A 27,246-nucleotide genomic window follows, 5' to 3' on the forward strand; every position below is an offset into this window, starting at 1 on the left:
CACACACACACACACAAACACGAACTCTCTTTCACTCTCTCTCTCTCCTTCCATCTGCCCTGGGGCTACGTGAAATGAGACACCAAACAACAGCTTTCCTCTCCAAACTTTCCCAGCCTGCCTGCAAGCTTTGATCTAACTGTCCGATGCCATCACAATCACTACGCACACTTCTGTGATTATGTGTGTGTACGTGAGTACGTATTTCATCACCTCGGCTTATTAATATCTCCATTGTTCAAATAGCTAAGAGTTCTGCATAGATAATGAGAGTGTGAGTTTGTTTAGGGCGACATTAAAAGCTTGTGAAGCCATCGTTAGCAGGCATAGTGCCATGGGAAGTTCATTGAACTTGGTGTGTGATAGAGGAGGAGGTAACAGGATGTCAAGGCTAGACACTGTAGTGCATCAGCATCCCCCCAAAACTTGAAACAGGCAAATAACAACAAAGACAGACTTGCAGAGGGAGGAGAGGAAGAAAGTAGGAAGGAGATGGACGCAGAGTGGGAGACAGTGAGGAGGAGGATGTTTGACTAATGTTTTACTACTGAGGTGGACTTAAAAGATGTGCTTGTGGATGAGCTGATTAAGAATACTTAAGCAAAGCATACATATAGTTATATTTATCCAAATATTTCAATGTTAAAGTACACATGCTGATAAAGTAATAGACAGAAGCTAAAGGACATAAAGGAGAATTTACACACATGGTGAGTGTATATAGTATGTGTACTTCTGTGTATGTGTATGTATGTGTGTGTGTGTGTGTGTGTGTGTGTGTGTGTGTGTGTGTGTGTGTGTGTGTGTGTGTGTGTGTGTGTGTGCATGCATGTGCCTCAAAGCGAATGTGATGTAACAGATGGCAATTGATGTATTAGTGTGGTAATGCACAACACCAGTGATGTACGTGGCTGACACTCCACATTTACCTCATACTGTAGTTTCACTTTGCTTTGCTTTATCTTTTGTTCCCACAGGTAATCTCAATCAGAGGTTTCTTTTTCATACAGCGCAACTAGAGGCTTGCGATAGCGAGGCTTGGCAATGTGACCAATTTGTGAAGAAATTGAAGGATGTTTTAATGTGGTCTTAAACCAAGTTTGTGGTGCATGCAGGATTTTAGGATTGGAGCCAAGAAGACTGCACTTTCAAAAACAATGCTGATGGTACTGAAATGCAAGAATGAGTCTACAAGGAGATCTGAGTGATCCAAATTCATCTATGTGATGTCTTCAAAATAAAGAATTTGGACAAAAGATTATAAGGAGAAATTTGAAAACTTTGTCCTTGTGACTCCTCCAAGGAAACTATAGACACATCAAAGAGCTGTAAAAGGGTGTGTAATTGAAAAATGGCCTCTTTCAAGGAGGACTGCTCAACACAGAACATCGAAGAATTATATTGTTGTCTTTCTCCATCAACATTAAATAAATGCTATGTCGTGAGCATTCATGGCATATTTCTAAATAAATATATATATTCAACGTTAAAGCAGCCATCACAATCAAGCAATAATAAAGAGTTTTCATTATGTTGATCATTATCAATGTAAATGTAGTCTGACACTTCACAAAGGTTATATTATACCCCCAAATTATGCATCGTGTATCACATTTTTGGATAACTTACTTGATGAACTGTCCCATGTCCTCACACAGTGCTTCACAGCCAGGCCATTTACACTCTCCATGCCCATAAAGGGGATGGGAGCCAGCATGCTCCTCATGACTGGGACAAGACAGAGACACATAAAAAGAGACATCAGTGAGACAGTAAAACTGTTGTTATATTATTCATAATGTTTTGTTATGTACATAAAATATACAACAAATAAAGTCAGATACCTAGAATAAAAAGACAACAGTTAATATGCCGCAAACTTACATGCAAACACACACATGTAAAGCTAACTGTAGCAGCAGCAGCATCAATACAGCCATCTGAGTCTGGTTAGCAGTCATTAGTTTGTACAGTTCACGGAGCCAAGTGCGTAGAGAGGAGGATAGAGCACAGTGGGGTCAGTTACAGAAGCCAGGCAAATAGCGGAATTGGTCCAACAACCTCAGAGGCACATTCTTAAGTCCATGACCTGTCTTTTTGTCCTTGGTGGTGTGTGTGTTGTGCCTTGTGTGTGTGTGTTAATGTTGGTATGTGTTCTTATGTTTCAGGAGTTGACACAGAGTCGGCACAGGACCAACCAGCCATGACTGATTGGCGGCGGCTGGGTTGTTCTTTTGTGGTGAGAGTATGCTTATGTGTGCTTGCATGTGTGTGTTTTTGTGTGTGTATCTGTGCATATTTATGACTGTGTGTGTGTGTGATAGAGAAGGACTGGACCAGGTTTGGTTTGGGCCCGTGGTAAAATAACTGTAACGGTGCATGTGTGTGCCTGTGTGTCTGTGTGTGTGTATATGTGTGTGTGTGTGGCAGGTTCAGTAGCAGATGTGGTTCAGACGTGGACCTTCGCCGGCGACTGCTGTCTCCACATACTGTATATTTACATGACTGTGTATGTGTGTATTTATATGTGTGTGTGTGCATGAGGGTGTATGTGTGTGTGTATGTGTGTGTGTGTGGACTGGAATGGGGATTCTCCCAAATCAACATCAGAAGTTTGTCTAACAAAAAACATTTGTCTCGCAGATGGAAACATGTCTCTCCCCCTTTGCCTTTGCTTTTTTGCCTCTTCCTGATCATATGCGCAGGCTGAGGTTGGAGCTACATGTGTGCATGTGTGTCTGCACGTGTGTGTGTGTGTGTGTGTGTGTGTGTGTGTGTGCTGGTTGTGGCTGAGTCAACTCAGAAGCAGCTCAGACAGAAGACATGACAAACTGCTGGCAACCACATTCTCCTCCACATCAGCCATGCATTAGCTTAGTAGGCTAACACACTAATGCTACCCACGCTCTGATCTACTGAGGCCAACTCTGAACACTTAAGCTGTAGTATGACAGTAGGACTCAATTTGATCACCAAATGGACGTTCTTTTAATTAAAATTTGCCCACCCAGCATGGCCCCCTCCAAGATGAGGTCAGAGGTCAGGGTCAGCTCTGGAGCAATGCCCCTGGAGTAAGCAGTGAATCAGTACCACAGGACACTTCAGACCATCCTCCAGAGTGTGCCTCTCCATCTTATGCTGAGTTGACTGTGCATGTGTATGTGTGAGTGTGTATGTGCTACTCACTGGCTGCTGGGGGGTTGGCTGCCTTTGGAGTAAAGGGGGATATGGTCATCTGCGTCTGTCTTGGTGAAGGAGGATATCCACTCAAACAGTCTGGCTCTTAAAAATGGAGACAAGCCCATGAGCAACCGACACAACCATGGGACAACATAACGCTATAACAGTATTCAGACTAATAATACTCCTAGCACATGCATCCCTGATGTGTCCACACTGTGCCAGGAAATCTTTCTCTAGCAAATTCAGATCATGAAATATATGGTAGATGATCCCACCAAATGAATGTGATGTTCTACCACGTGGCCGGTAGTCACCATCTCATTCAACTTCACCTCTCCTCTCCTCTCCTCTCCTCTCCTCTCCTCTCCTCTCCTCTCCTCTCCTCTCCTCTCCTCTCCTCTCCTCTCCTCTCCTCTCCTCTCCTCTCCTATCCTATCCTATCCTATCCTATCCTCTCTACCATAGTAGCATGTGGTTGACAGCATACTCACAAACCATATTGCACCCAACACACCTCCTTTCAAATGAGTTAGAAGACTTTTACACCCTGGTGATGTGTGGTATGCTGCAAGTGCATGTTTTGTAACTTTGCTTGCATGCGTATGGAAGAACAGCTAAAAGCTAAAAAGTTAAAGGCCTGAAAACGACATAGCAAGAGTCTATGAATTAGAGAGACTATGGGTTACACAGAGGACAGACACACCCTCACACTGTGGATATTTTAAGTGGTTCGACATACTGTACATAACTATACCTGTCTCTCTTTGGGGTGTGGCTCTGTCCATTGGGCAGGCTGTGCAGTGGGATGTGAGCGCTGGCAGCTTTGGGGAAGGCTGAGGTAGAATTAGAGCTGTTGGTGCTCAAGTCCAGGCCCTCGGCCTGTTTCAGGGCATCCTCACTGCTTGGCACCCCCGACACATCCTTCCACAGCTGTTGGAGGTCTGAGGGGCACATTGCTGCAGAGAAGGAACAAAGTTAATTCAGCAATGTGTGTCACTTGATTCAGTCGAGGAATTTCACAAGATCAGTGAAAATATGATAGTGAAGGTGTTTCAGTTAAGCAAATAAAAACAAAGTCAAGAAGAAATATAAATAATTATTTTCATGGGAGAATATGAAAAATATTACCTACATAGACACACAGAGACATGCTGATATCACAGAGAGCTGTGACTGATAACTATACTAATCCCCATAAAACACACATTGCAACTATTAGGACCTCTCTGAGAGGTTAAGAGAGGTAAATCGGACCAACTAAAACAGACAATAGGTTAATTTTTGCATGTCTCTGTTATTTTTTCCACATCTCCACATATCCTCAACTATTTTCAAATTCTGCTGGCAACCTCTACTGTCCACCAGCACCACTGCTCCTGTCACTACCAGTATTTGTCTGAATAGGGTGGGTGCACACTTTGAGCTCTCTCTAGTCGCAGCTTTGTTATTTCTGCTCCAATTTCACAGTGTGAGAGACGCCTAAAATGCCACAGCCAACTCCAATGGATCTTACCGTGCACACATGCACGCATCCACACACACATCTGCACACACACACGCATTCAGAGACCTCGCAGCAATCCAAATATTATGTCTGCTTTGTCTGCATTCTTCTGTGGTCCCGCCAAAACAAAAGTTCTCACTATGGAGGAATGAGTTGGTGTGTGTGTGTATGTGTGTGTGTGTGTGTGTGAGTGTGTGTGTGTTAGTGTATTGCCCGAGAAACCCGACTAATCTGTGGACACGCCCAGAGAGTGAAAGTGTAAAGTAGTTATTGGATTGTTAAAGTGTTTCCTCCTTTGACTTCAATTAAGAGATTTGAGGAAAAAAAATCTTTTAGAGAAAAGAAGAGATTCTGGAGAAAATCAGCAGTTTACAAAGTAAGCAAACTTTAGCTGTAAACAGCTGGGAGCAGAACAAATATGCAAACAAACATCTTGATTTGTCGTGTACTTGTACAGAGTATTTGAGAAGGTGAGCTTGCTCTTGCCTACCATTACTGGCTCACACATTTCAAACGTACACACCCTATCTGCGGCTAGGGTCATATTTATTTCACATCGATGTCTATAGACAAATGAAACATGCTAGAAAGTAGCCTGAAGTTAGTTATAAGAATGAGTCTAACAGGATAAAGTCAAATCCAATGATTTTTTTCATATGATTTTTTTCATAGAAGAGTGAAAGAAGCTGCTAAAACTGAGGGCATGCAAGTTTGAAGAGAAACCTCAAATTTACTGTGTTAACACAATCCATTGTGCAAGATTAAAACAATTAATACATTCCCATTAGTGTACTTAGACATTAAAATATACTATAATAGCATGTTTTGTAAAAAGTGTGGAGCTATGAGATGTCTAAGAAGCTTTCATCTCACTGCTGTGAGAGAAACAAAAACTACAGCAGAAACAAAAACTACAGCAGGACCCCTCATGTCTCCCTCCCAACCACCCACCTACCCCTCCACCACCTACCCACCGGACACAACAGCCCTTTGAGGCGGGGCAATAGTGTGTGTATTTGTGTGTGTAGGTGTGAGGGTTTCAGTATGTGCATTTGTGTTAGTGTTTGTGTGTGTGTGTGTTTGTGTGGCATGGCTGGCCAGAGGAATGCTCCGGCTCACGCCTGGCTGAGCCGTCACAATGGACCAGCTCTTTCACACTGCAGGGAAATTCCACTCTGATACAGAGGGAGAGAAAAAGAGAAGGAGATGCCGAAGCCAAATGTTTGCAACTGTCTGAAAAATTACGCTCTTCTATCCAAAACTATAGCGTCTGTCTTTTCATTTGTATTCCATTTGTAGCCACTCCTTTTTTTTTTTTTTTTTTTTTTTTTTAACTTTTTCTCTCTCTCTCTCTGTAAACTGGTAAGTCCACTTTCCCTCCAGTGGATCCCCCTCACTCACACACACACACACACACACACACACACACACACACACACACACACACACACACACACACACACACACACACACACACACACACACACGCACACACTAAAGTTGCTGAGTGATATTTGGGTGTTGCATGAAGCTTATTTGAAATTAACTTTTGGGAAATGTAACTGATTTTATTACTGTGATCTTTGGATTGGTATTAAAAAGTGAGTAGGAGTGTGTGTGAGCTTGTGTGTGACTGTCTGTGACTGTGTAGGAGCCAAAGAAAGAGAGAGATCAGACAGAGGGAGGGAAAATTGTCTGTTTGGTCAACTCAGTCAGTGCTTTAGCAATGTTACGGCCACTTAAGAGCCCCTAAAGCATTCTCTGTGTGTGATATAGAGTGTATGTGTACACAGTGCACAGACAAAAGTGGACACAGACACACATGTTTAATGAAGGCGGACCAGTCAACAGTCAACATTTATTGCACTAAAACCCTGCTGACAAAATGAAGGGGCTGTGGGAGAAGTTACACATAGGAACCCAACAAAATCCAGTGGGCACACAGCAATAGCAAAACGATGATGTTCTTGTGTCTGGCTAATCTCAAGTACACACACACATGCATACATCCACTTGCGAAGGCACATGCACACACCTCCAAGCAGGGGGCTTGGTGGCATATTTTACCTATTATCCAAATGAGTACCTTCCACAAACCCACCAATCAGGTTTCCTTTTATGTTTTATAGGCTGATTAACTTAACAGGCTTCACATGCAGCACTGGGTAAATGCCTGTGTGTGTGTGCACATGCAGTTATGACCATGTGTGCATCTGTGTGACTGGGTTCTATATGCTGTGTATATGAAGGTCTGTGTGTGTGTGTGTGTGTGTGTGTGTGTGTGTGTGTGTGTGTGTGTGTGTGTGTGTGTACGTGCGTACCTTGCTGCAGAGACTGCATGGCGGCGGTGGGCTGCAGTGGGACGAGGCCTTGTCTCTGGAGGTTGAGGATGTGCTGCTGCTGAAGTTGCTGCATCTGGATCAGCTGCTGCTGGAAGGCCAACTGCTTACTGCCTAGCTGCTATATGCAAAGAAACAGAGAGGCAATTGGTGGAAAAAGTTAGTTAGTTGGGTGTTAATTTTTTGCTGCAGTGATAACCAACTGCCTCTCAGGGACAAGGTCCATCTGATTTTGTTTTATTTTATCTTGACTCAATTTGAAGAATACAACTGAAAGTAATTTCTATTCCTTCTGGAAGTAATTCATTACCACCAAACATCTGATTCTTGTTTACATTGTGAGAGCTTTGTTTTGCCAATGTGTGACCAAAATTAGGACAGAATAGCAGAAGTTTGAATAAAATATATAAAATATATTTATTTATATATTTCTTTTTTCAATGGACATTTTGAGCTAAAGTTCAGATTCTCCATAGGAAATTGCCTTTAATGAATTGTTTTAATTTATTCATTTATTTTTCATCGGAAAAAAAGCTTTTTGTAGTTCTTATTATGACATCAATTGGTATACTCAGACCGTTACTTTATTCAGTCTGAACAAATCCAAGAATACTGTCAACTAACACCACATAAAATAAATTAAAGGATGATGTAAAGGTTAATTGTCTGCTGCTGAAAAACAAAGTAAGAGCTATGAGGCCAGAATGGAGAAAATTAGTCGCATACTAAAAGGAAGAAGCACCTGATGCCAAGCTGTTAGGACCCTGAGAATGAACAGAAGAAGGGAGAGTGGGAAAGACTACATGGTGCATGGCGATAATGTTAGTGTGTATTACGGTGATAAATGTCTCCTTTCCTGCTCTCCTAGTCTGAGGTAGACCTGGCCTGTGCTGCGCTGTTTGAAGTCCCCCCCCTCCCTGCCTCTACCATCCCCCGAGAGAGTTGGACTTTATCTCTCACAGATAACTCGTGGAGAGGAAAAATAAATAAATACAACTTCAGGAACTGCTCATTGTGTGTGCATGTGTGTGTGAGAGAGAGTGGCAGTCTGGAACTCTTTGAACATAGAGGAACTCACAGGAAGGGCAGATAGGTCACTTCCTTTCAGACTGGTGCCTGGGGAGAAGGAGTGTGGTGGCAGTGTGGGGGAGGTGTAGAGGAGTAAGCACAACTATTCTTCACAAAAGAGATCCAGAGACAGATGAAAAAGGGGAAATGCTTAATTTTTTTTTCCAGTTTTCACGATAATTGAAAACGTTTTAATATTTGTCCTTCACTATTTATTGGAAATCTGACTTAAAATGGCTAAAACAGTTTCCTCCTGCACATTATTTTTTAGTCTAAGTTGGTAAAGTAGACTTGTAGAGTATTGTAATTAAAGTTTCATAGAGAAACAAACATCCTTTAAGCTTTCTTATAAGCAGAGAGTGCTGTGTTGTGATCACAGACAATATGTGTGTCATGCATACATAGACCAGTTCTTTGAACAGAGTCACATTGCCAAATTGTCATTTGTTGCAGTAAATGGTTTATCATAATCAGAGTGTACCGTTTGAACTGTCTCCTTCTGTTTCTCTCCGTCTAGCCCTCAAGCCCCTCCTTTTTGCTATGTGTCCATCCATTTCTTTTCTTCCTCTTCCCCCTCTGTCTCTCATTCCCTCCTGAATGTGTCTATGGTTCTTTAAAACACATTGTGTGTGTGTACGTGTATGTGTGTTCGTCTCTGTGTTCTGTTTACATTAGCTGTGGCTGAGTGGCCAAAGCTAGCGCAGTAACAGGCTGTCAATGTGATTTATGAGCACATCACACACTGTCTGAGCCTGCCAGTCACACAGAAGCACACACGCACACTCATACACACATGCACACACAAACACACGCATACTGTAGATGGCCACTCGTGGACAGACACACATACGCACAGCTCTTGTGATGGTCAGAGTCACTTCATTAAGCTGACTCCTGACCAGTCCCAAATGCACTGGCGACACACACAAACACTGACTCTACACACACATACATACTCTCTCTTTCAATGCATCACTTCCACGCACAAGATAGTGAGGAGGAATTGTAGAAAAGAAGGAAAAGGGCAAAAAGTCACAGCCACTCGAGCACAAACGTTTCAAAAGGCAAAGCAGCAATTTCCAGTTTTAACAGCTGCTTCTCTGTCTTCATGTTTTCTGAGTGGCTTCTTCTACACTTGGTTAAAATCTTCTTCATATGCTACCTGATCTGCTTCTCACTACTCTGAACAGTATTAACTTATGAGTTCAGATCTTATTGGAGGCTTACAAACAGTAAGTGAAAAAGACCCTCTGTCTGTCTCAGTATCTGACAGCATCTGCTTGACCAGGCGAGATAAGAAAAATTACTAAAAAGGTGTTTTAGTTGTGACTGTGACTGATGGCTCGCAGCGACTGTAAAACACTGACGGCTAGAAATGGCCTTAGTCATATCAGCTCTATGTAGCTCTGTAGGGAGCCATATTCCCCCAAGTGTATGTGTTTGTGCATTGAACCATCGCATATCAACCCTCTCCCTCTCTTCATGTATGTGTAACTGTGTGACCAGTGTTTGCACTTGTCTAGTTGTTACAGGACAACAAACCTAAAAACTGGGACGATGGCAGAGAGAGGGAAGAAAGGGAGAGCCATTCAGACACCCTCTCAACATGCGAGACGACCACAACTGGTTTGCTTTGGTCACGGTCGACTTGGTTGACCGCTGTCGGCGAGGAGTTTGTTGGGGGGTGGTTCTGCCCAGTGGGAAAAGGGGGAAGAGGAGGAGAAATCTAGGATGTGTCTCCTCATGCGTATATCAGAAAGTCTCATGAGGCCCTTCCCCTCAAGTTTGTCTCCTGCATGGTCCTCTGTGTGTCTGATTTTTGGTGAATGAGCAGTCATTTGGTGAATGAGCATTCATGCAAAAATGTCTCTTTGATAGAACACACACAGAAACACTCATACACACACACACCCTCTCGCACACACAGGTTGTGACAGTAATCTTGTCTGATCAATTGAGATCCTCTTTGTTGTGCCACGATGTGATCCTAGTTGATCCTCTGTTATCCTACTGTACCACAGCTGTGGTTAAAACTTGGTGTAGTGCGCATGTGTTCATATTTGTGTGTGTGAGACAGAAAGCTAGAGCAAGGGAGGCTCCTAGTGCTGGCGGGGTTAATTGACAATTAATAGAGTGGCGGACCCCTCCTACAGAGAGATTTCACCTCAGGCTTACAGCTGAAGGCATGCAAATGAATGCTTTGGCAGGGTAGCGAATGGCTTAGCACAGCACTCCCTCACTGCCTCTACATGGCACACTGGCAGAATAAACGACAGTCGATATTCACTAATCCTTGTTTTGAGAAAAGCTGGTACGCACAACAGTAAACTACAGAGAAAAGGAGGATGAGAGCAGAGAAAGGGGAAAAGGAAAAGAGAGCTAACATACTGTATGTATCCTACATTCTATACATTAGACCCTTGATGTGATTTTTCCCTTCTGCTGGCTCCCATGTCAACCACTTTTACTGCATTTAAGGGTACTTGTGTACTTCAGAGTGTGCTTGAGCTGAGTGAGTGTGTACTTGGTTAAGTTCACCTCTTTTGCTGCTTGCTTCCCTGCCTGCTGCTGCTGCTGCTGCTGCTGTTGCTGTTGCTGTTGCTGTTGCTGCTGCTGCTGCTGCTGCTGCTGCTGAGTCAGAAGCTGGAGATGCAACTGCTCCTGCTGCTTCTTGTAGTACTCCTGTAACTGGAGGCACATGCAGAAATGGAAAGGCACAGGGAGGGAGAGGAGGACGGGGGAAGAGGGGGAAATATGAGGCCAGTGAGTCACAACACACTTTGCATCAACCTCTCCTTTGACTGGCCACAGCTTGTCTGTTTGTTTGAGTTACTAATCATTAATTTACTCAGGAAGCTCCATTAAGATTATAATCTTGCTACGAGGAGAGAAAGGCGAACAGGAAAACTCACACTGACCGCAGTGTGTGTGTGTCTGTGTCTGTGTGTGCATGTATGTGAAGGGGGTTATCCTCTTGAGAACGGCTTGTACATGTGTCCGTCTGCAGTTTGTCTTTGTTTCATGGTGCATCAAATGTTCAAAGAGGCTTTACAGCAAAGAATGACTTCACAGCGCAGCAGTTGCTTCGGTCTCTCATCCATCTGACCCTACAGTGAGCCAACTACACACCACTGCCCATCCTTACCACACACCCTGTGTAATGTAATGCTCCCACTCTCTCTGTGCAATGCTGTTTTACATTTCCAGTTTCAATCTTATCCCAGCCATAGCTTCAATTTTGCATAATTTACTGTGCTTTTGTATTATTATGTTCCTTCTTATCCTTAATTTATTTTAAATGCAAGACTAATTCCTTCTTTGCTTCTCTTTCTTTTCCATCTGTCTTCCCTCTCTTTTATCGCTCCTTAGGCGGAGTTAATCTCTCTTTTCCGCGTCACTAGCCCTGATCGCCTCCTCATCACACAGACAAATGCATATGCAAGCACACACACACACGCACACACACACACACACACACACACACACACACACACAGACACACACACACACACACACACACACTTGGCTGGAGAGTGGTGAGTTGAGGGAATAATTAAGTGATAATTAAGGTCTTTTTAATGATTTGATTCAGTGGCTTTGTGCATTAAGAGTATGTGTAAGTGAGGCACTCACCTCTCCAGCCTATTACCATGACCTTGACTTTAGTGAACACACCAAGAAAGAAAGGCAGAGCAGCCATAGCATAAGAAAGGTTAGAGGAAACTTAAAGGTTAAAACTCACACACACACACACACACACACACACACACACACACACACACACACACACACACACACACACACACACACACACACACACACACACACACACACACACACACACAACACACACACACACACACACACACACACACACACACACACACACACACACACACACTAACATGCAAATCCACAAATGTGTGCCCGTACAAACACACAAATGGTGTGTAGCAGTGAGCCATAAACCTTACTTACACACTCTTACACAATGCTGTATTGCCATGGGGATATGAAATTTAATGCTCCAGTGAGTGATATGTTGGTTGATTGTACTGCTGTGTGTGTGTGTGTGTGTGTGTGTGTGTGTGTGTGTGTGTGTGTGTGTGTGTGTGTGTGTGTGTGTGTGTGTGTAAAAGTGCCTGATTTGCAGATATATACACTAAGAGCAAGTCCATACTGTGGTTAATTAAGTGGGAGAGCAATGTTAAACTCAGTGGTTTTAATAGTGGGAGTGTAATATGTGTGCATGTGTGTGTGTGTGTGCGCGCGCGTGTGTGTATGTGTATGAGCGTACATTATCAACCCCATCACCCTTCCGTCTCCTCTTTCCTCGTTAGAGAAAAAAAGAGCTGGTGAAGAGGTTCTTAACCGTCTGCATGTCTGTTTCCAGGAAGCCAGCACATTTCACATTTCCATTATGATACATGTTGTCAGATCTTCCCACTGCAATTTATACTTGCCTAAAGCTACCGCTCCTTATTAAATCTACTGTCTGCTCTAGCCTTGCATATGTGTGTATGAATGTGTTTTCTAGACATCCCCTATGTCGAAATTACTTCTCTATCCCCACATTGTTAATAGTCCACTTCACCTCCTTTACAAGGTTGTGCATGTGTGTTTCGTGTGTGTAAGTAGGAGGTCGCAGGTTGGTGTGGCTGAGTATTTGACAGATCTGTTGCAGATGAAGTGTGTTTATTGGTTTGTGTCGACATGGCAACCCCTCTATCACCTGCCGGGCATCAACACACACTCCTGAATCACTATGATTCACTGGCTGATGCTAAAAAGCATAGAAATGAGTGTGTGTGTGTGTGTGTGTGTGTGTGTGTGTGTGTGTGTGTGTGTGTGTGTGTGTGTGTGTGTGTGTGTGTGTGTGTGTGTGTGTGTGATTAGGTGTGCAGGTGTGTGCCTGCAGGTGGGAGCATGCAACAATGCTAAAGAGGAGGTATTCGAAATGACAATGTGTGTAAGTGGATATGTGGATGTGTGTTTATCTTCAAAGATCACAGAGCATTGAATAAGATACAATCATGCCCAGTGTGTGTCAGCGCCTACTAAAACAGACACATCCAAACATGCCGGCCTGGGACTGAGTCCAACCAGAGTGTAAGTGTTTGTGAATGTGTGTGTGTTTCACCTGCTGTAGCATAAGAGCCTGCTGTTGCTGCAGCAGGGCCTGGAGCTGAGGGGGTGACAGGATCTGTTGCATCTGTTGAGGAGTGATCATCTGTGGACTCATCATAGCCATGGACACTGGCACCTAGAGACAGCACAGGAACACATACATTTAAATAAGTAATAGCTCACATACTTGCTTGCAAAAGTAGGACAACTCAATCAATGGGTTAAGTTTTGTGTGAGAAGCCAGCACAGCAACTTTTAAGCATGACTGTGCCTGCAACTGAATGCTCAACTTAAAACAAACAAACTCAGTGGAGGTTGTGCAGTATGCTGGTATGGACAGGACAAGTTAGAGAGGTGTGTTGTCTTTCATTCTCTGTTGTCAGCCAGTGCTGAGAAAAGCTGGCAACATCAGACAAAGATAAATACTCAGATGCACCATGATACACACATATTGTTGACACTTTCCTGGCATTGTAAAAAAAAAGGCAATTTCTGTGACAACAGGCAGAGATACAAGGACAGATATGCAATCTCCCTATAAAATATAAAATCTTATCTGCTTCCATAAACACATGATTAGGACAGCCTCCGATTTTCTTTCCACACAGTCAAGCCCAGCTAAGAAGAAAGGAACAACAAAGTGGCTATCTGATGAGATGTCTATCTCATCAGATAGTACTGCAGGCAGGCAAAGGCAGAGATAGAGAGAGAGAGAGAGAGAGAGAGAGAGAGAGAGAGAGAGAGAGAGAGAGAGAGAGAGAGAGAGAGAGAGAGAGAGAGAGAGAGAGAGAGAGAGAGAGAGAGAGAGATAAAGGGGGAGTGAGAGGACTAAGAGAGGAACGTGGTGATTCTTGCAGATGTGTTGTGCAAGTACTCACTGCACATGCACTGTACACAATGATGGGCAGATATGCTAATCTGATTACAAACACTGCAAAGCTGAAGACAAACTAACCACAAAAAAAACCAGAAACTGAGACACAATGTACACACATAAATGCAGACACAATATATGAATAACCACACAGACATGTCTGCTGATAGAGTTCTTTTGTATTTGTTAACTGAATTAAGATTTGAGAAAACAATGAAGGGGATAAAGACAGAACAGTTGAGATACTGAGAGATATTTACAGAGAGACGGGGAGTGAGAGTCCAAGAGCTGATATTTTCTCTGTGTTTAGAGGCTGAGGGATGATTAGCTCTTCCTTCACTGCCTACACATCAATAAACTATACTGCTTTCTCAATACAAATAATCCTGTCTGTTAAGAAGTGATGGCTGTTTTACAGAGAAATACTAAGTTATCGCCTTGGAAATTGGCCATTTATCTATATTCACTCAGTGGTTAAATATCAATCTCTCTCATGGTCAAACTGCGTGCATCTGTGTGTGGGCTTGTGTGTGTGGGCGAGCACAAGTGCCAGTGTGTATGTAGCTCTTTTCAGAGCAGTCTATCTACTCATCACCTGAGGGGATGGCAGGTAGGGAGAGTGACGGGAGAGGGAATTGTACGGTAGAGAGCAAGAGAGGGGATGAGCTGTCACTGGTAAATTAAATCTCTAAAAAGCTGATTTGACTTTGTAAACAAGATTGGCCATAAATACTAACACTGTCTTTCCCACCTGGCCTCTCTCTCCACCTCCCTACCCTCCCTCCCTCCATTAATCCTTACGTGTCTTTTTCTCTGTGTGTGTCTGTCAGTGGTCCCAGATTCTGTCTATGTCTCTATCAAACCAGACTTCCCTAACTAAACTCACTCCCAACCACACATAACAGTGAAGGGATGGAAAGAAAGAGGTTGGAGAGGGCAGGGCAGATGTGGGTCTGGGTTAAGAAGTAGAAGAGGAGTGCGTTAGAGGATGTAGATGAACAACATGCACATGAGTGTGTGTTTCATCTGAAGGAGAGGGAGGAGAAGAAGACGAAAAGACAGAGTCAGAGTGGGGTGAGTTAGGCGAAGGGTGATGTTGTGGCACTTGGTAAAGGAACAGGCAGAGGGGATGGGAGAGAGGTGGGGAGGGTAGCGAGTAAGGTGGGGGTGGTGATGGGTGTGCTTGGCGTCATGCCAGCTTGCCCCCGCCACCGGGCCTTGTCAGTCTAAGCTGCCAAATGAAAAGCTGTAATTAATTGCTCTTGTGCATCCCATTCTTCCTCCCTGACATCTCATACATTCTATTTTATACACACCGCCATTGACATTTTCAAGTCACGGCTATAATAATTATTGGAGTTATAGCACCTTTCTGTGTGTTGGCTGACGCCATAACCAAATGCATGCATGTGTGTAAGTGCTGATATACTGTACTGTATGTGTGTGTGCATGTGAATATACATGAGAGTGTGTGTGTGTGAACAGGTCTGTCTGCATGTGTTTAAGGCTAAATGTGTGTGTGTGGCAGGCTGAATGCTGAGTAGTTACGGTTTGACGCCATTAATTGCCCCTATAATCTAATATCACAAAGCGTGGTGATTATGGGGCATGCGTTGCCACCGCCATACGACACCGCCAGCCTGAGAGCGCCGCCACAAAACAAAAGCTTCGCCATTAGCGATTTGACGGGCCAGGACAAAAGCGCCTCACAATGCGAAATTATATTTTCATTCGGCTTTGTCTCTCCCGGTGAATGATTTCTCCCCTTTCATTGGACTGTGAATAGGGAGAGTCTGAAAAGCCGGGCGATTTGAAGTCAGGCATTTATTAAATGCATTTAATTTTTTCCGCTGTCGTCCCTTTTTTTCATGTTGCATGTTAATTTAAAAGAGAGAGATGCGTGGTAGATTAGTGTGAGAGAGGTGAAGCGGGGGGAGTGAGCGGAGGGGCGAGCAGAGAGAGGGGAGAGGGAAGGATACCATCCACACAGTGGAAGAAAGGAAACAAGGAGGGAAGGAAATGAGAGAAAACGGATGAAAATCAGGGTTGAAAAAAAGAAATGTGTGAAGAGTCTTACAGAGAGAGAAAGGAATCCTACCCAGCAGGTTCTTGGATAGAAGTGTGGCCTAAAGCTTGAGGCAATGGTTGTGAAAGTGAAGACACACACACGTACACATAAACATGACTGTGGGTGAACAATTAAACAGAGTGAAAGTTGAACCACTAATAACAAACATATCACTCCAAATATTAACATGCAAGAATCAGTCATACATGCCCACATGCACACACACATACACTGCTGTGGGGTCGGTGGCTGACAGAGGTCAACCCCTGCCATGGAGTGAGGGAGCTGGGGGAGGAAGGGATGGAGGGAGGAAAGGAGAAGTGAGAGACAGCCCTGTCGTTTACAGAGAGTGGAGGAGTAATTAGAGGGGTTGTTTGAAGAGGGAGTTTAACTGATTAACAAAGGAAGAGAGGGAGCGAGGGAGCGCAAGAAAGATGGGAAGGAAAAGGAAGAGAAAGGCATGGGGTCCCAAAGGAGTGAAGAGAGAGAAAGAGGGGGGATGTAACTTGCATCTCAATGAGGCTCCATCCCTCTCTCCTCTCCTCCCTTGATGACTTTTCATTCTAACGAGGAGGAAAGCCCCACTTTCCATTTCAGATGAAACCTCAGGAAGCGAGGAGGGCTATCTGATATTAAACCAGCGTGCAGCCGAGGGAATAAGCCCAGTGCAGCTCAACACCCCGTTTATATAAAGACAGGCTGGTTAAATGACGGCATCATCTCTAATTTAGGAATGAACTTTGTATTTCACACCTTCACCTTTCTTGTAATTGAGGTCTCTTACTATAAAAGTACACCACCCTCAGCCATCACATCAGATCTTTTTGTGTATGCTCGTACATGTCAAATTATCACATTTAAAATAAATAGGTGCTATAAAAAATGTTTGATTCTCTCCTGTTTGGTGGTCAGTTTTAATGCAACTTTTTTTTAAATCAGAGAAGCACACAAATCTAAACACTCCCTTAAGCTTCACAAGCTGATAAATGTACTGTTGCTGAGTTATTTACCCCATGCTGGCTCCAAAATGTGCGCCCAGTACATGTGTGTGTGTGTGTGTGTGTGTGTGTGTGTGTGTGTGTGTGTGTGTGTGTGTGTGTGTGTGTGTGTGTGTGTGTGTGTGTGTGTGTGTGTGATGGCAGTGAGTGGTGAGAAGAAAGGAGGCTATAATCAGAATCTAAACAGGCTCTCAGTTTAAATGATGCGGGCCCTGCCTCTGGGTCTATGGGGAAACACAGGAGAGAGGGATAATTGAAAAAATGACAAGGAGAAAGCAGGAGGAAGAGAGAGGCTGACACAGACCTCCTCCCCTCCTCCTCCTGCTCCTGCTTCTCCTCACCCCCCTCTCCTGGTAGGAGCAAACCCCAGTGCTGTTTATCCTTGTCACTGAGCATTACCACCTCATCCTGGACAGGACGCCTGTCTGTCTCTCTCCTTGTCTCTCTCTCTCTCACACACACACACACACACACACACACACACACACACACACACACACACACACACACACACACACACACACAACACACACACACACACACACACACACACACACACACACACACACACACACACACACACACACACACACACCTGCATGTGCATGTGCATAAAAATCTCTGAACCCTTCAATCTTTTGTTCATTCCATAATATCTTGCCATAATGGTTCTGTTGGCATCTTCATTAGAAAGTACCAAGAATATTACAGCAAAGACACAGATTTCCCAGGGGTGTCACTACTGCCACAGACCACTGATTTCTCTTCTGACTGGACAGTTGCAAAAAAGTCATGGTTAAAACATGGAAAATGCATGGCCCTCTTTTGCGTCTGTAGCTGCTAGCAGGCAGGGGGGTAAATTGAGAGCCCCCCCATTGAAATACAATCCGCACTGTGCTGCTTTTTAGTGCGTAAAGGCTTTAACGGTGTGTGGTGAACTCTCTTGCTCCTCGCTGGTTCAGGATTTGTTTATTCGCCAGCTATCAACACTATCGCTCCTTCACTCATTCAGTCCCTCCAGGTAAACAGCCTGTCTGTGCTCATCATGCCAAGACATGAAAGTAGGGCATAATGGAGGTGGGGGCAGCGGTGGTGGGGAGAGAGAGCAAGAGGGCAACAGCGAGAGACAGAGGAATGAAGGAGAAAAGCATTTGAGTGAAAAAGAGAAATTGAAGGAGTGCCTACTGTGCTGAGAGCGTTGTTTGGAGCTCAGGGCCAGGCCTCCACTGGAGGTAAAAGGGCTCCATTGTGTGTGGTGAGTACCCCTCCTCCAGCTAATCTGCTGCGGGGCCAAGGGCCACATTACTCTAGGGGGAACTGATGAGCGAAGCCAGGTGGGGTTGGGGATATTCTGAGCATTGTACTGCTTCAGATGTCAAACTCCTCATTCCCTGAAGTTTTTAGTCAGGGAGGTGACTTTTTGCTGAGTAATGTTTTTGCTTGGAATGCACCAAAAATAGAAGAAGTTCACTGAAACTTTGTGTGTATGTCTGGGTCTATCACTTCACATCAGGTATTTTTGTGCGAGGGTATGTCTTGCATGTCGATCTGGCTAACAATAATTCTGTATTGCCAAAGTTTCTTAATGGGTTTTCCTATTTGATAGGCCCAATAAACCATTTAAAATTGATTGGATGAACTGAAAAACGCATAGTTGCAAAGCTGTTAGCTTATGAAAAGTTTACATTTTCAAGATACATGGTTTTCAAAGGACAGTATATGACAGACAATACGCAATTTCTATTGCAGGTGAATTGGATTTATTCTTTTCTTTTTTAGCAATGTCATTTGCATGCAAGAGAAATTCACAAAACAAGTTACTATAATATTATCTGATATAATAACACCGTTTTTTTTAATTTTCATTTAAGTTTTAGTGTATTTAATCCTATACATATTACTGCTTCTGGTGACTTTATTACATTGTTTGCCAAGTTGCACAAAGCTGGCAGGCATATGTGTGATAAGTGATAAGGTAGTTTTCACATATTCATATCAAATGTGATACATCTGCCTTTATTTAACACACTCAGGTGTAAAAGTTTGTCTTTTGGCAGGTTTCTATGAGCAAACTGAATTGGAGATAAAGGCAAGCTGAGCACAAAGGGGCTAAGATGAAGGTTGGAGGACGGTTGACTGGTTGTGTGGAAGCATGCATGCAAGAATGGGTGAATAGATGAAATGATAGAGGAGTGAGGAAAGTGGAACCCACAAGAGGACCACAAGCTACTGAGAACAGTGAGTTGGGGTATCTACTGACCATGCACACGTAAACACACATTCATACACATACAGTATGCATGTGGACACGCATAACACACAGCTCTCACTGACAGGGGCCAGACAAAATGAAAAAAAAGAAAGAAACTTCAGAGAGGACAGTGAAAGACCAGCAAGTTCAAGTGGAAAAATCCTCCCCCTCTTCCCCCTTCTCCTCCCTTCTTCTCCCCCTGTCCACCGCCTCCCTCTATCTAACGCCCGAGTGCTTCAGAATAAAAATGACAACACATTTCCAGAAACACACACACGAACACACACACACACACACACTCAAGGCACTTCATTGGGAAGTGTGAGAGTCTGTTATCGACCATATTTCATTACTGATTTCACTCATGTTTCAAATCACAAAATAAGAGTTTCACACTTCAGTGGCCAGACCCAAACCCTCCTCTCCATCTTTCCCTCTGTTTGTCCACCCTTCTGCCCAGAGCCAAACCCATTCCACTGGCTGCTCAACCTCTTCCCATACACCCTTCACAAACTGTCAGGACCCCATGCACCCCCTCAACACACACCAAACACACACACACACACACACACACACACACACACACACACACACACACACACACACACACACACACACACACACACACACACACACACACACACACACAGTCCCAATTCCCTCCACATCAAATAAGAGAAACTGCCAACTAAGCACTTTCATTGAGTGGACAAAAGGAGTGCTTTGGGAAAAACACTTTGAAAGGAAATAAAAGAGAACGAGTGAAGGAACCGCTTCAGTACCGCAGACTCTGGGGGGCTAAACACTCATCTTTCCACATACTTTTGTTGATTAGTTAAAAGACTTTGAACCCTGCCTCAGAATCTCTATGTTTGGGAGTTTTTCACAAACCTATAGCGGTTCAAATGAGGTAGCTGGGAAAGGCAGAAAACTATTTTGATACATATAGTAGACTGCTGAAATAGGATTGTAATTGTATTGATTAAAAGTGGTTTCCCTGCAATAAAATCTCTGCTGAAAGACTGACATGACTCAGTTTCCTCCTCCTGGCTTTTCTGCGTGGCTCCCTCTATAGCCTCCATCCCACTGTGCTGGTGCCAGCCCTCTCCAGAGAGCAGAGAGCCAAGCTAATTAACATATCTCTAATGAGTCTTTTCATTTTTTTCCTAATTAAATGAGCTCCTCAATAATACATGAAAACAGGACACCACACTATTCAATTACATACGTATGGGCCACAGCCAAGCACGTGCGTTAATCTGTATGTATGCATGCCAAGTGGCAGTGTGTTAAGTGTGCCAAGCGTGTGTCTGCCAAGTGGGTGTATATGTGTCTGCTTGTGCCCACCCAGTGTATGAGCACGTGCCAAGTGTGTCCATTGTAGAGAGCGTGTGGCAGGTCATGGACCTGGCATGCTACGTATCATGCTGAGTAATCCGCCAATTGCCACTCTGTCTGCCAAATGTGTGCCCACCCATTCACTTGGTTGCACTCGTGCCACCACCAATTAAGGTAACTGTGGCACTTATGTCCAATAGCTAAGACAAACACACATCTACAGAGTGAGATTATAGAGGGTATCTTTAAAGTGTAATCTCTTACATAAGAAGTGCCTTTTAAAACTATATTTATTCAAGAAAGACTTGAGAGCTTGTTCTTCTCCCACACTGCCTTACTTTATAAAAAATTCACACCTGAGAGATACTTGGTTTAGCCATGGGTTTCTGCGTGCAAGATTTGCTTTACAAGATTTTGGATCTCTAACCTCTTTACTACCAATCGCCAATTAACCAGATTTTTTAGTATTCCATGTCTTGGGTCAGCTGAGTCAATCAAAGGGTTGGATGACAATGCCACAATGTGCAAAAAGACTAGATATGGTTGACCAATATTATAAAAACCTACTTCATGTATTAGACTCATTACTATAGTGCGTGACAGAACAAGACGATAAGCATAACAATTTATGTAAGATATTAATTCAATTTTCAGGCATTTAAAGTGTCAATATGTGCAAACATTATTGAGTATTATTGCTATTGGTGTAAAATAATACACTTGTTTCAAATGTCAAATCAAAACGCCTCTATGATCTTGAATCATCAAACTCCCAAATAATCACTTGAAACTATCCGGATTATTGTGCTATTCAGCAACTCTAGCTACAATTTTGTTGCAGACAATCAATTTTTTCTTGCAATTGCCTGTCTAGAGACTTGTGCTATTGTCGGGCTTCTCCTGAATGTGACACATGACAGAGTGACACATATACACACACCGACACACACACGCACACAGAGTGGATTGATACCATCTCACACAGCCAGCCAAACGCAGAGACCATCTTTGAGCAACCAATCAAAAAGCAGATATAATCTCAGAGTTTCTTTTACTCTCAGCTCAGATCCTCCCCTGTATTATAAATAAAGAAAAGAAGAGAAATATGATGGGGAAGGGGTGGGGAGCGGCATGAGGGGGGCTTGTCAGCACAGACCAAGGCTTCTCCAGAGAAGTCAAGACACGAAACAAAGTCTTCCCGCTCTTCCCTGTCTGCCTCTGCTTTTCTCCCTCAGAGAGAAGGGAAAAATCTAATTATCGAGCTCCTAAAGATCTCATTATTGGCTGAGGCTCATTTGCATGTGTGAGAGCAGCCCAGCAGGAACCAACCTGAGGACGGCCATTTTGTGCCTGATGTGAGCCACTGTGTCACTGTACAGTCGCTTACTGCCACCTTAAGAAATGACCAGATGAAATGTCTGGCCTTGCTCACTCTGACATATGATGGCTTTAATTACATCATTTGAAAATGTTCATAAAGTTGGAAATTACAGTAATTAAGAGATTTCTACCCCTTAGTAGCCAGGTTTGTTGTGAGGTCTAGTAAACATCTTCAGTGCTGCTGCTATAAACAGGCACACAAACAACAGTTGACCTACACTTTGTGATTTGGTGTTAGTGCCTACAGACACACAAACACACATATATACACACACAAGTAAATCCAAGTGTGTGTGTTGGAGGGCCATGTGAACTGACAACTCAGACAGAGATGTAACGTGGATGCCCTGGAGAGGACAGAAAGGCTAGCCAGGCCAGGCTCCAACAAACAAGACAAACAAGACAGAGATGGAGGGAGTAGAGGATGGGTAGAGTGGTTGGGAAATCAGTAGATGGTAATACTCCTTCGAGATGCATGTATGAGGCAGGTCAACTGAACATACATTTGACCTGTGTTTGACTCTGTTCATGAGAAACTGCTGTCACAGGTTGATCCCTTTTAAACATTCATAGAGGCTTGACTGCTGTTCCTTACACTTCACTGCTAAACAAAAGATTTGCATCATATTACAGCTTTCAATTTCACTTCCCTCTACATGCTTGCTTCTTCTTACTTCCCTACTTTCTCTTTAGTTGTTACTAAGATGAGTTTCAACGTCAATATATAGTTAGTATAGTTTTAAAATTTCCATCACTAATATAAACACCTGTTCATCACAGTAGAATGGGGAATTTTGAATCGAAATATTTGAATTGACCACCAATACAGATTTAAAGTCAGAGACAGAGAAGACACTTCTGCAGGTCAGCGTTTGCATGAATTACTGAAACACTACTGCACATGTAAGAATATCAATCCACTATTTTGTGTTGATACAGAAGATAAATAATACATTTTGATCTTTACATTATTTTGCAATATAGATTTATTATGTATTATAGTAAAAAACAGTTTTTGTTCTGATATTGTCTTACCCCTCAGAAGTCACCATGTAATTTCTCCAACTGCCAGTTTCTATCCAAAGTAAATAAAGCGATTCTGATTCCAATTCAGGTTTTGATTAAAGTGTAATCCTCAAGATCCAAATTTTTTACATTTTATTTCATTTTTGAAATCTTCTGTAATAAGCAGTCATTAATACTGTGGTATTTTTTGCACTTCCCAGAGGTCACTTGGCAATTAAACTGTATGGACGACACTGCAAAATCTTTTTCTTTGGAGTTTCTATTGATGCTGTTTGAGTTTAATATGATTTTTTTCCCTCTTTCTCAGACTGTCATGGAGGCCACTGCTGTTCATGCTAAGCACCCAGCTATTCCTTTGTTTATTGCAAACAAACCACTCTTGCTGTTATTGGAAACATAAAAGACTATTTCTGTGCACCAAAGGAGTTTGCCTGTAGAAACACACACAACACCAAATATTTATGATGACAAATGAAAATACCTCCATGAATTTATGTTTTATTATTTACAGTTTAAATATACAATTTAAATATTAGGGTGTATTACAAAATTGCAAATAACTTCCTTTTACATCCAGAGCAGTATTTGAACCTTTAAATGTAATTTATTTAACAAACAATATGTTTCTAATTATTCCCACAAACATCTTATAGTACTTCAAATAAATTTGACCTTCTACTTCCCATTGACTCATACACGTCTTTCTCTCTCTTCCAATCCTTTCTCTGTTTCCCAGACTGTGATGGGCCAGCTGTCACTTTTTCATGTGGCACATTAATGAGAAGAGCAGTGCAATAGCCAGACTGCTTGCTGCTCTAGTGGACCCATGGCCCCTCTTTATTGATATGAGACACAACTACAAATCACACTTCTGCATGCACTCTGCATATCACATTATAGTAATACACTGCCAAATGTGATGCCATATGTGATATTTATCAACACACACTGATAGTAATAATGTATGTGCACTGTGTGTGTGTGTGTGTGTGTGTGTGTGTGTGTGTGTGTGTGTGTGTGTGTGTGTGTGTGTCCTCCTCAAGTGTCTTTCACTGGGGATCCTGCACTCCAGCTAACCCCACTCTCTCTGCTTACTGTGGAATTCTCTCTGAAAGCAGCTTGCTACCCAATCACTACAAAGACCTCATTCACACACACATTAACAATCACACACACATGCTTTCGCAGAAAAAGAGAGAGACACACACACGCACACTGACATAGAGAGATAAAACTATGCGCCTATATCACACTGTGTAGTTGACGTGGCAGGTTGGTGAAGGCGCATATGCAGCAGCCAGGGGCTTAATAATATACAGATTCTGACAAAGCAACACTTGGGTTGTGCATCTGTTTGTGTATGAGCGTGTGTGTTTGTGTGTGTGTGCGTGCTCTGACCTGCACAGGGCTCTGTTTGACCTCATTGCCAGGGGAGTTGAGTCCAGAGGCCTGCTGGAGGAGGAACTGTCTGGCTGCCTGGAGCGCCTACGAGAGAGAAATAGAGATGATCAGATGTTCATCGTGCGCACATACAGACATGTAAAAAGGAATCGTACGGGGAAATATTTTCAACATCAGAGTCATAAAACCACCTGAGTTAGTGTATTTTCAATTTGACATAAACGCACACCCATGCAATCAATTTTTCCCCCCATTTTAGATAAAAGAAACACAAAAACACTCTTTCATACTGGCCACTTTCAGTACCCTCTCCTGTTGCCAAGCTGTCAGGTTTGATTTCCTCAACCTGAGACGTCCACCTGGCGCATGTAAAGCATGCTTGAGTGTGTGTATCATATGTGTGTGTGTGCTCCTACTTGTCTGAATTCAATCTCGACTCATTCAAAACCTTCCTTAACTCCAAAACTCTGACCATCTCCTCCTTCCATTCTTTGTTTCTCTAACCTCTCCGCTGCTCCGCTCTCTCTTCACCACCCCTTTCCCCCTCTCTCTCGCTTACTCTTTCCGAGGAAGGTGCAAAGTGGGTTTTCCACATCCTCTGAGGCAGAAATGTGTCAGCATATCTTCGTGTGTGTCAGTTGCACTGTGTTTGTATTTGCCAGAGTGATGTAAGGAGTCATTTGCCCTGATGTACCCTGAAGAGCTGTGACTAACCACCACCACCACCCACCTCTTCCCGTTTCTACCCTTTCTGCCCTCCAGTGCTGTCCATTCAAACCCGTAACACTATCTCCGTCCCTCTATCTACTCTCCTTCTTTCTGCACTTGAATCTTATTATTCATCTTTCCGGCACCGCTATCTAAGCCATCCCTCCCATTGGCTCTCCTCATATTTCCTTTTTCACCTGCCACTTTCCATTTCTCCTATAATTATATTAAAAATAGTGTAAATATCATTATTTAAGTCATTACACTTCCTTTGCTGTGTGGTTTGTTGCTATGTTAAAGCTTGCTATCATCAAGACAAATCAGTCCCTGAGGTATGGGCAGTTTTGTTGGAATGTCTGAACTGCGCCGAAAACAAAACAAGAAAACACCCATCTCAAAACACAAGAGTCGCCTTGCACTTACTGTAAGTGCACACTCTTACTCACACACACACACAAGCATAGCCTCATGACAGAGGGTTAGAGAGGGGAGACAGCAGGATGCACATTTGCTTCCTCTGACTCAAAGGGGAAAGGTTCCTCAGTAAATATTGATTTATGAAAGTCCCTGTGTGTGTGTGTGTGTGCGTGTTTGTGAGTGTCTGTGTGGACACCACAAATTAACGGCCAGAATGAGGAATGTTCTTTACCATGGAGCTCTTACACAACCATGCAGCACCAGATATTTGCATCATTTCACAACTGTACAAAACTGTAACGCTGCGAAAAAAGTGTGGCAGACAGCTACAGCATATTGTCACATATTTAATGAATTGTCAAATTAGAAGCTTGGGTACATTAAGTAATGTTTGATTACAAAAACAGAGGGAGAGATTAGAGGGAGACAGAACGAGAGAGAAGTTCTCTGTGCAGTCGGAGTGATGAAAACCAGCTGTATCAAGCACACTTGCTACTTTTGCTGAGACCGCAATTAAAACACACACACACACGGACGTGGCTGTGGATTTGCCTATATACACACACGTACGCATGCGCGCGCACACACACACACACACACACACACACACACACACACACACACACACACACACACACATGAATTTTAACACTTTTAACAAAAATCTTGGGAACCCCCTCCCATTTACTGGTTTGACCTCAGCATTAAAGCAGGCACAGACATACACACACACATAGAAACACCAACAAAAAAAACACAACCGCCCAGTTTGTTGGCATGTGGTGTGAATTACTCCTTGAACACCCTGTCTGCCCAAGAGTGAGTGTGTGGGTTTGTATGTGTGCGTGTGTATGCGTGTGTGTTGGCAGGAGTAAGGGAGGCATGTCTGGCAACAATAAGGGACAATTCCACCCAAATTACCACCCTGATTACCACTATATTAAAGAGCCATTTATGGCTTTCATAAACGCTACAACCAAGCAGAGGTGATGCCTGTCTCCTCTCCTATGCCTGTATTCGTAGACGTGTGTGTGTGTGTGTGAGAGAGAGACGAGAATGAAAAAGCATGTGATTCTCTGCTTATTTAAACAAAGTTTGTATTGTGGATTTAGATACTGGTTTATTCAAATGTGCCAGCTAAAATGCAAACCTGCTGAAATTAATTACTGTAGATGACATTTTATGGTTTATACCATGATCACAGAAAACAACTGTTTCTAATTGGTCATCAGGTATCTTGTTTTCCCTGTATTGAAATATATGGGGATATGCAAAATTACTAATAGTATAATTCATATGTTTTGTTTTTCATGAGACAAAACTCCAAGATTTAGGGTTAGGGTTAGGGTTAGGGTTAAGGGGTATAAGAGCGATAATACACTCTTGAGGTCTTCCACTATAAAAGATAATGGACTCAGCGAGGCAAATGTCTTCATCTTTAGCATGCCCTTCAATATTTTTTATCAGGATAAGTTGTTATGTGTTATTCCTTGTAAATCTTAAAATTCTTTGAATATACAAATATTCAAACAACAACTTCAACTCAACAAATGATTTTTAAAAA

The 27,246-nt window shown here is 43.0% G+C and overlaps 1 protein-coding gene across 1 annotated transcript in view; it reads right to left on the bottom strand.

The window, feature by feature from the left end:
- foxp4 (forkhead box P4) overlaps positions 1-27,246 on the bottom strand; it is an 88,204-nt gene that overhangs the window by 13,214 nt on the left and 47,744 nt on the right. The window contains exons 3-9 of the mRNA XM_062415566.1: positions 24,555-24,641; positions 13,235-13,357; positions 10,633-10,782; positions 7,009-7,147; positions 3,938-4,139; positions 3,187-3,282; positions 1,630-1,728 (exon numbers count right to left, since the gene is read on the bottom strand). Of these exons, the coding sequence (XP_062271550.1) occupies positions 1,630-1,728; positions 3,187-3,282; positions 3,938-4,139; positions 7,009-7,147; positions 10,633-10,782; positions 13,235-13,357; positions 24,555-24,641 (896 nt within the window). The remainder of the gene's footprint in view (positions 1-1,629; positions 1,729-3,186; positions 3,283-3,937; positions 4,140-7,008; positions 7,148-10,632; positions 10,783-13,234; positions 13,358-24,554; positions 24,642-27,246) is intronic.

The sequence above is a fragment of the Scomber scombrus genome, chromosome 3 (assembly GCF_963691925.1).
Source record: "Scomber scombrus chromosome 3, fScoSco1.1, whole genome shotgun sequence".
Taxonomy (NCBI): domain Eukaryota; kingdom Metazoa; phylum Chordata; class Actinopteri; order Scombriformes; family Scombridae; genus Scomber; species Scomber scombrus.